Source organism: Eretmochelys imbricata, chromosome 17 (assembly GCF_965152235.1).
Source record: "Eretmochelys imbricata isolate rEreImb1 chromosome 17, rEreImb1.hap1, whole genome shotgun sequence".
Lineage (NCBI taxonomy): Eukaryota > Metazoa > Chordata > Testudines > Cheloniidae > Eretmochelys > Eretmochelys imbricata.
Window position 1 is genome coordinate 26,414,828 of NC_135588.1, and position 10,251 is coordinate 26,425,078.

The window sequence follows — 10,251 nt, forward strand, 5'->3', positions numbered from 1 at the left end:
ATTCACATTGGTCGCCCAGCAGGTGTAAATTGGCTGTAGCTCCTTTGGAGCCAATGGGCCCTGCTGCCTATTCTGCAGAGTGTTAATCGCCCACTTCATGTTAATTGCCCACTTCATTTTAAGTGGTCTCCTACAATATGTGTGATCCCCTTATGCATAACAATCTGTCCCACCTTGTACTGATCATGGACACTATGCTTCTCTTCTCCAGACCAGAGGAAGAGCTCTGTGAAGCACAAAAGCTTGTCCCATCCACCAACAGAAGTTGGTCCAATAAAAAATGATACCTCACCTTCTTTGTCTCTCTCAAAATCTTGAAAGGTCTTGCAGGATGGGAAACCCATTTCCCACCCAGCTGCATTCTTCAGGTATTCTTCCCTGCTCTGTGCCTGGTTACCCTGTAGATCTAGATAACAATACAACTTAGCTGTAGATCTCAAAGTGATTTATCAAGCCGGGTCAGGATCATCATCCTCATTTTACAGAGTGTACAGAGAGGGGAAGTGACTGGCTAGAGGTCACACAGCAGCTCTGAGGAATATAACCCGGGTGTCATGAGTCCCAGTCCCTTCAGGTATGTCTACACGGGGATAAAAGCCCTGTGGCATGGCTTCGGCAGGCCTGGGTCATCTGACTCAGGGTTGCAGAGCTTAGACTGTGGGGCTAAAAATTGCTGTGTAGGATCCTAGAGCTCGGGCTCCAGCCTGGGTCCGAATGTCTACACAGCAATATATCAGCCCCGGAGCCCAAGCCCCATGAGCTCGAGTCGGCAGATCCAGGCCAGCCATGGGTTTATTAATCCCTGTGAAGGCATACCTGAGTAATGTCGCTCCCTCTGGTCACGTAGCAATTGTGACACTGACAGGACAGCTCAGGTCAGAGCAATAGGCCGATTCACTTGTGTGTTGTTAGGGCTTCCCCTACCCTCCCTTGGTTCTTGTCATGCAGACAGAAAGCAGGTAGCCAGTGTCCAAACTGCCGGCAATGCATAACCCCAGCTCTTTACACCAACAGAGCTTCCTCTCCCTCCTCCTTTGTAGTGGGCTTAGTTATACCTGAGGTGTACGCCCCGGTACCCTGAACCCTGGTACCACCCTTGCAATTTATGGTCATATTCCGTTTTGGAGGGTCTTGAGTCTGGGGGCTTCGGTACCACCTCTTTTGTACCCTGTGGGAGGGGTAGGGAGTGAAGTTATGCACTGGTCAGGGTTACCTTTTTCATTGTTTTTTAGTGTTCCTTATAGCTTCCCCCATCTCCCTGGCCCCCCCAAACTGGTTACTTGACCTTGTCTTGGGAGAGGAGTCAGGCAGCCATCAATTATACACTGTATATCAAACTCCCGCCATATCCGGCAACACTGGAACCCTATTTCTTATCTTTTCTCTTTGTATTGAAAAACCCCCATCTGTAGGCAGAAGCAACACACAGTGGTGTCCCCCCCCACCCCTTGTTCACATATGTTAATAAGGGTATAAGACACAAACAATTCTATTTTAAAAACCTCAAAATTCAAGTGGGCAAACAAAACCCAAAATTCTATCTCAGGCAAATAAACAGGACTACATACTATATTACCATCACTAACGTATGACTATCAAAGAAATGTTAAGTGTACTAATTCACTCAAGTGTTTAGTTCAAAGGAAATGGGAATGATATTGCCTTCACTTATCTGTAACCTGTTGAATGCTATCCCTTTACATTATGTATATCCCTCTACTTAATTAACCCTAGATCAAAAGTGTGAATTTACTTGATGTGTGAACTTCATGAAAACTAAGGAAGGATTGTTGTCTGCTGTTACATTGTAATTTACATCGCATGTATCCCGGTAATTACGTTTGCTCATCAAATGCGATTGGAGCCTTGGAAATGTAAATGAAGAACATGCTACCTTCAAAGCACGGGTCATTGTGTTGCACAAATGGAAATCCACAGACCCAGTCTGCGTTTAGTCATCAGAGGAAAAACCCATGCTGTGATGGAAACACTTGCCAGATTGCTTTCCGGGGAATACAGCTGTGAGAATGGATCCAGGGAATGGTTCTGTCTCTCTGAGATGTTTGGACACTTTCAGGGAACATTCCAGATGCAAGCAATATGCCAGCAATGCCCCTCTGCCATGTACATTGGTCAATCTGGACAGTCTCTACGTAAAAGAATAAATGGACACTAATCAGATGTCAAGAATTATAACATTCATAAACCAGTTGGAGAACACTTCAATCTCTCTGGTCATGCGATTACAGACATGAAAGTCGCTATATTACAACAAAAAAACTTCAAAAACAGACTCCAACGAGAGACTGCCGAATTGGAATTAATTTGCAAACTGGATACAATTAATTTAGGCTTGAATAGAGACTTAGAATGGATGGGTCATTACACAAAGTAAAACTATTTCCCCATGTTTGTTTATTTCTTCCCTCCCCCCCACCACCCCACACTGTTCCTCAGTTGTTCCTGTTAACTGCTTGAAATGGCCCACCTAGATTATCACTACAAAAAGTTTCCCCCTCCTTCCCCCCACCCCGCTCTCCTGCTGGTAATAGCTCATCTTAATTGATCACTCTCCTTACAGGTTTGGTTTTTTGGTTTGTTTTTTTTCTCATGTTCTCTGTGTGTATATATATGTCCTCACTGTGTTTTCCACTAAATGCATCCGATGAAGTGAGCTGTAGCTCACGAAAGTTTATTCAAATAAACTGGTTAGTCTCTAAGGTGCCACCAGTACTCCTCTTCTTTTTGTGAATACAGACTAACACGGCTGCTACTCTGAAACCTGAAAAGATGCAAGACAGAGATCCCCAAAGTTATCTTGCGTAACCCTGAGAGACTTATGGAAAACTAGCAGATACCACATCTCTGCTGTCACTTTGGACTGACAAACTTGGACTGTTCAAACCTGTTAATGTATTTTACCTGCTTTAAACTCTCAATAACTTTCATTTCTTTTCTTAGCTAATAAAACTTTAGTTAGTTTACTAGAGAAATTTGCTGCCAGCATTGCCTTTGATGTGAGATCAAGAGTATCCATTGACCTGGGATAAGTGACTGACCCACTGGGGTTGAGAGTAACCCAATATAATGTGATTCTTTGTTTTAATAACCTTTTATCACAAAGTCCAGTTTATCTGGTTGGTAAAAGTGGCTCGAGATCCTAGGGGACTGTCTGTGACTCCATGGTAATACTAATATAGTGATCCAGGAGTTCACATTTATTACTGGCTTGGTGAAATCTAATTACCAAATATACCACCAGTTTGGGGTGTCTGCCCTGTGTTCTGACCGTCTGACCTGCGATTGGCACTCATGGTTGTGAGCCGTTCCAGACAGCGTGACAGCAATGACTGAGGAAGAATGGTCCAGGTGGTCTGGACGCTAACATGGAACCTGAGAGACCCAGCTCAGCTACCTGCTTTGCCATGGGTTTCCTGTGTGATCTTGGGCACGTCATTCTGTCTGGACAACAGTTCCCATCTATAACATGGATATAATAGTACTGCCCTGCCTTGTAGGGTTGCGGGGAGGATAAATATATTAAAGAGTTAGTGGTTAAAACAGAGGTGGTTGGAAACTTTGTTTCCTCATGAATATTTTGTGGGTTTTTTTTGTTAAAGAAAATCCCCAACATTTCTCAAAACTGAACTTTTTTGTCTGAAAACTGTCAAAAAACATTAAATTAAACTAAATTAAATTAAATTAAATGAAAAATACAATTTTCAGGCAAAACTATTTGTTTTTCCAGTTTTCATTTCTTTAAATGAAAAACAAAAAATGTTCAAGGAAAGTGAAGACTTTCTGTGAAAATTTTGTTTGGTGAAACCTGCAATTTATACATTGGAAAACATCATGATGGAATGCAGTCATGGCAGCCATATAGACACTTTAGATAGACAGAGCAGTGAATAATGGGACTTTTTTTCCTGATCATTGTCAAAGTCAGATTCAAGACTCAGAAGGTTTGTCAGACTACTCTGTTTATTAGCAAAGCGCTTTGCCAATGCACCCAGATATGTGTGCCTCTTGCAAAAGCTCAAGCTAACTTGTTTAAACAGATAAGCAAAGCCAATTTAACATAAGAGACAAAAGGAAGCAGAAACTGACAAATATACATACCTATCTTATTTGCATACTAACATTTACCAATCTCCTACCTCAGTAGGAGCTCTGAGTTAATTAGTTTGAGGACCCATTGTCTCACACTCTTTAATGTTTCTCTTCCTGACAACTATATTTCAACAAACCCTTCAAGCAGCATTTCTTTAATGAATTATAATTTCAATATAATTCATTCTACTTTCACATCATCTATAGAGTTGAATTATAACAGTTCCGTCCATTCGAAGCTATCATGAGGCTGATGTCATTCTCAGATTAAATTCATCCATGGGTACCATTTAATTTGATGCCTGAATGGGACCTGAGTTCTTCTGAGCTGGCCTCTGGGCATAAGAAATAAGTTACATTTCATGTTCAGCACTGGATGAGTTGATTTTTCACCTGCTGTGAAGCACCAAGTATTGGCTATTGCCCAGAGCCACCAAGTATGTCAGTGGCAAAACCAAAAACCAAGTCCCATGAGAGCTGGGTGCATAATACTTTGGAGGACCTGGGCCTGGAACAAGTTCTGAACTCCTATCTACTGCACTTGTTGAATCATATTAAAGAAGTTCTGTATTAAAATCACAAATGAGTTTGATTCTCCATAGTTTAAATTCCAGGGTATTAGTAATTAAGAAGTCTCTCGGTTTTTAGTACTGTTTCTCTCCCTCTATATGTGAAACTTGCAAGCTGCTAATTGTGTTAGTACATTCTAAGACAGAGTCTGTTCTCAAAGCAATTCTTTGTAACAACTACTCACACAGAGAGAGACTTAAAACAATACTCTGTAACAACAGAAACAGCACCCAGAGACTCCCCACCCTTTTGTTATATTCCTCTTGCTTTGTTAACAGTTGTGATTAAAATGGATGGATGTGGATGGATGCTTGGTGTGGATAATAAATGAATGATTAGGGAGGTGCCAGCCTAAGAATCCAGTGTCCATCGGCTGAAGAAGGCGTCAAGTGGAAATAACCAGAGGGCCCCCAGAGGGCAGACTGGAATCCACCCAACAGCCTCAAGGATGGGAGAACCAAAGAACAAGATAACATCTAGCAGCACAGAGCCCTCAGGAATGTGCCATCTGCATGATGAAGCAATTCCCATAGACTGGCAAAGGAAGAAATTCCTATAAAAATAGACTCTAGAAAGTGAGAACTTTGGGGGTCTGATTCTGCAAACCAACTTCCAGGAGCATCAGATGAGTATCTGACAAGGCCCTGCTCCCTCCTCATGTCCAAGCCACCTGGCCAGTGGCTTGGCATGAGCAACTCTAAGGCTGATAACTATGATAACAACCTTGCAGAACCTGTGTGTGTGTGTGTATGAATGAATGTGTGAATAAATATGAGACTGAATGGAATGTTATAGCTATAACTAACTGCTTACTATGATTCTTTCTGTATTCACAATAAATGTGGTATTTTGCCTTTTCCCCTTTAATAAGATCCTGCTGGTTTTTATTTTATTGGTGTAACATACTAACTTCTTTAGACTCCCTTGAAAATAAAAGCCCAAATATGGAATTTTTTGCACCATTCTGGAGTCCTTTCAGGATGCAGAATAAAAGTGACATTTGAAAATGTGGCTCAAAATAATTCTTGCAAATTTTGTTTTAAAATTAACAAGATAGCAAATACAAAGGTTGAAGGACTCCTGAAATGAGCTGCACTTGGCATGGGAGGAAATGATGCATTGGAGACATCACCTTTGAAAGGACTCAAATCTCACTATCTGAGGAGCTGCAGGAAGACAGCAGCTTTTGATGTTTATCCCAGGCTCAGCGGTAAGTCCTTATTAATGTTCACTTCCAAACACACACATGCAGCAAAATCATATTTTCCCATAAATATGCAATCATGTACCCGTACAAACACAAGCACAATAATCCACAGTCATAACACTCATGTATTCACACAATATTTTTCACTAATAAACACACAATATTGTGTGTTCACAAACACAACAATAATGCAAACTTGCACGCCAGAAGAAGCACTGACAACACACACAAAAGTTCCGCAATATTTTTTGTAATAAACACATGTTATTGTACATTCTCATGGACGCACACGAACAGAAAACTCACATGGACATTGATTTCAACTCAGGTATACACTCACAATAATGTACATTGACAACACCACACATGTGAGCAGTGTACTTGACTAGCAAACACACACTGAAAGCAATGTCTCAGTACATTGCACTTATCATGTAATCTCACAAAAAGAAACACATAAGACAGATTGACACGAGAAACCTTCACCATCATAGCAATGTCAGCTTGGAAGTGTGATTTTTTGGGCAACATTTCTATACCGGTAAAACCCCTTGTGTAAACATGGTTAAACCAGCTTACAAATGCTTCTGTGGTGTGGCTTGTTTCTCTCAGAGAACCAGTGTAAGTAATACCAGCAAAACTACTAGTCCATTTACAGTAGGAGAGTTTGTTTGTATTGCTATATCAGCAAAACTTTTCCAGTGTAGACCTGGCTCTACCTTGTCTCACTAGACATTCTCCCTCTTCTTCTCATATAAACACACACACACTTACACGCACAGAGATTTTCCTCCATTTACAGCCACTGGGTAAAATTATCATCCCTCACCCAGTTATTTAGGTACCAAAGTCTTATTTTCAAACGTGACTTTGGCACTTCTACCTATAATACTGGCCATATTTTTAAAGGTATTTAGGTGCCTATGGAGGATTACCTAAAGAACCTAGATGCTTAATACCTATAGAAATCCATGGGTGTTAAGTGATAAGATGTTTCTGAAGATCTCACAACGCACCTAAATACCTTTAAAAATCTGGCCTGAGTGACTAAGGCATGTTGCACTTGTCACAGAAGTGTTTCTGCAAATGTTACCCCTTGCCATGAGGCAGCCACCAGGCAGAGGCAGATCCGATTGCTCACGATAGTGAGGTATTGCAGCAGGTATGAGATGCCATTTCGAAGTCTGAGGACCTGATATCAAAGAAGAAGAACTCCATGCAGTCCATCAGGCAGTGGAAGTAGGCCTGGGCATGGTAGCTAGGGAAGGAACTCGTCTCCTGATTGCTCACCATGGGGATGACCATGCTGGTGAGCAGGACGTCCAGGAGGGAGAGGTTGGTTAGGAAGCGGCACACTGTACTGGTGAGTTTGGAGAAGAAGACCCAGAGATTCTGGCTTTGGGATAAACTGTTATTTCATGTTAATCATCCAGAACCCAGAAAGGGAGAATAATTCCAGTGCACCAATTGCAGGGCTTTATTTGATTGGGAAAGGAGAGTACCTTGCACAGTGTCAGGGTCTGACACCAGTTTGGGGTTCTCCTTAAGCCCTATTCATAGCCCTAACCCATTACCAACAGGGACTTAAGTATAAGTTTTTCTTTAAGCCTTCAATGGGGCCACTCATGTGTTTGGACCAGATCCTCAGCTGGTGTAAATTCTCAGAGATCTATTGACTTCAACAGAGCGATGACAATTTAAACCAGCTGAGAATTAGCCCCTTGGTTTTTCAGGAACCCATGTGTGATATGTTCATTTATTCAGAGAAACAAAACACAGCATGTTTAAAATGTATCCAGTCAAAACATCTGGAAGTCTAAACACCGAGTACTTTTGATGAGCTCTTTGTAAATGAGCGATGGAGTAAGACAGAGTCATAAACCATCTTTGCTAAATAATGTTTAATAATGAGTACTTATAAGAGAATCATGAAGTGGACAAAGACAATCATTAACAGGAAGAAGCACAATAATTTACATCCGTGATTTGTTATCTAGCTAGCTAACGTAATTCACAATTAAACAGAAATCTGTCATTATGACTAAATGAGGTTGTGTGTTAGGAGAATAAATGATCCTATCTGTCTGTCTCTCTATCTAATCACATGATCTGTTTTTGTCCGTCATATATGTAATGTACAGAACCATGCACAAAGATGGTATTCTAATAGTAACAACTTCTGAGATCCTTTCTCAGCTTGGAAATGAGTAGATCTACATGGGATAGCGTATGGAACACCAGATCAGTGCATGTGACGGCACTTTTCCACTTACATCAAGGCTAGAACAAAATGATCCCAACCAAGTAACTTACACCAGTGTTCATGTCACTGCTGAGTGTAGCCCAGAGACTTTGGGCCAGAAACCTCAGAAGTATTAAATTGGTGATGTGAATGTGTTTACTGTACATTGGTGCTGGTTCAGATGAGTTGGGATATCAGACCCTTACATTTCGGTCACACTCACTTTCTCCAGGAGTCTGTCAGCCAATTCTGGATCCTTGTGTAGACAGGCTCTTGGCCAAATCCTAATTTCTTTGAAGTGAGGGGCTAAACCTCAGTGACTTCAATGGGATCCAAACCTGGCCTCATTATCTCAAGTTGGATTCTCTTTAGAAAACATTGGAAAAAGTTTCTCTTCCAAACAGTCTTTGCACCATAGCAAGAATGACACAGCTCTTACACAGAGAAGATGGGAGAGGTAATAACTTTAATTGGACAATCTTCTGTTGGTGAGAGGGACAAGCTTTTGAGTTACACAGAGCTCTTCTTCAGGTTAAAATAATAAAAGACAGCTACCTGAGGCTCTTTCTCCCCTAAGACGTCATTCATAATACAATAATATCCCAACAGTATATACATAATCGAGTCAGGAGGAACTTAGCCACGCAGAAACTATTTTTGTACCCTTTTATCATGGTGGGGAGCAAACCTTCAGCTCACTCAGAAAATCCCATCAAAGAGATGACATATGAACACTCTCAAGAGAAGGCAAACATTGAAAATCCTGTCAAACTAAACTCTCACCATCTCAACAGGCCTTTCCACCTGCAAACCCACCTGGAACAAAGAAACAAATAAAAGCAACAAACAACTCAGCAAAATTAAACTAAAAAACTGACAAACAAAAACCAAAGAACAAATGTGTTGATACCTCCGTCAGAGTTATTATCCTGACAAAGAAGAGCCAGAGAACCCACTAGGAACATTGCTATGGCTAGTGACTATCACATTGAATGGTGGTGTCTAGCAGTAGATAGATAGATAGATAGATAGATAGATTCCGATCTTAATTACATTGATGTAAACCTAGAGTAACTCCAATTTTCTTGGGTTAAATTTGTCTGGATTTTTATGAATGCAAATACCCAATTCTGCATAAAAAGATTGCAAAGTATGTTCTCATGAAGGCAATAATGTCATCAGATGATTCTATTCATAAAGAAACACAGAATGAACTCGCAATCAGTGGAGAAATATAGACATTATATTCTTGCTGAATAACCTCCAACCTATCAGTTTACTCAGTGCACCTTTCATTTCCTTGTTTCTCATGCTGTAGATGATCGGATTCATCATTGGGGGCAACACAGAACAGAGAACAGCCACCAAGAGATTCAGATCTGAGGTCAAGTTGGAGGTTGGTTTCAGGAAGGCAAAGGTGCCCGTGAAAAGGAACAAAGAGACCACAGTGAGGTGAGGGAGGCAGGTGGAGCGGGATTTATGCTGGCCCTGCTCCGAAGGAATTTTCAGCACTGTTTTGCAGATCTGAACATATGACACAATTATAAATGCAAAGCAGATTAAACCTAAAAGCACATGAAAAGAAATAACAACAATTTCCCTGAGATACGAGTCAGAGCAGGTGAGGTGGAGGAGCTGGGGGATTTCACAGAAGAACTGGTCCACCACGTTGCCTCCACAGAAGGGTATTGCAAATGTGTTCCTGGTGTGCACTGCAGAGTAGAGAATAACACTGATCCAGGCACTGGTTGCCATTTGGACGAAAGCTCTCCTGTTCATTACTGTCTCCAAGTGCAATGGTTGGCAGATGGCGATGTATCGATCGTACGGCATGATGGTCAGTAAGGGAAAATTTGCTGAAGCAAAGAATAAGAAAAGAATGATTTGGGTATCTCATCCAGAATAAAAAATTGATTTTGTGTTCATGAGGGAATTGGCCATAGATTTGGGAATGGTGACACAGATGGAACCACAGTCTAGGATGGACAGATTCATCAGGAAGAAGTACACGGGGTTGTGAAGGTGGTGGTTGCAGGCTCTGGCTGTGATGATGAGAAGGTTCCCCAACAGGGATATCAGGTAAAGCAGTAGAAACACCACTGCTTTGTAAAATCTGCAGCTC

At 41.3% G+C, this 10,251-nt stretch overlaps 1 protein-coding gene across 1 annotated transcript; it reads right to left on the reverse strand.

The window, feature by feature from the left end:
- Positions 1-9,350: 9,350 nt before the first annotated feature.
- Positions 9,351-9,962, reverse strand: LOC144276703 (olfactory receptor 14A16-like). Its single transcript, XM_077836963.1, has one exon. It carries the CDS (start codon positions 9,960-9,962, stop codon positions 9,351-9,353), a length of 612 nt encoding a protein of 203 aa, XP_077693089.1.
- Between the last annotated feature and the right edge of the window lie 289 nt (positions 9,963-10,251).

Coding starts and splice junctions, on each gene's coding strand:
- LOC144276703 (XM_077836963.1), bottom strand. CDS start 9,962: ATGCCGTACGATCGATACATCGCCATCTGCCAACCATTGCACTTGGAG.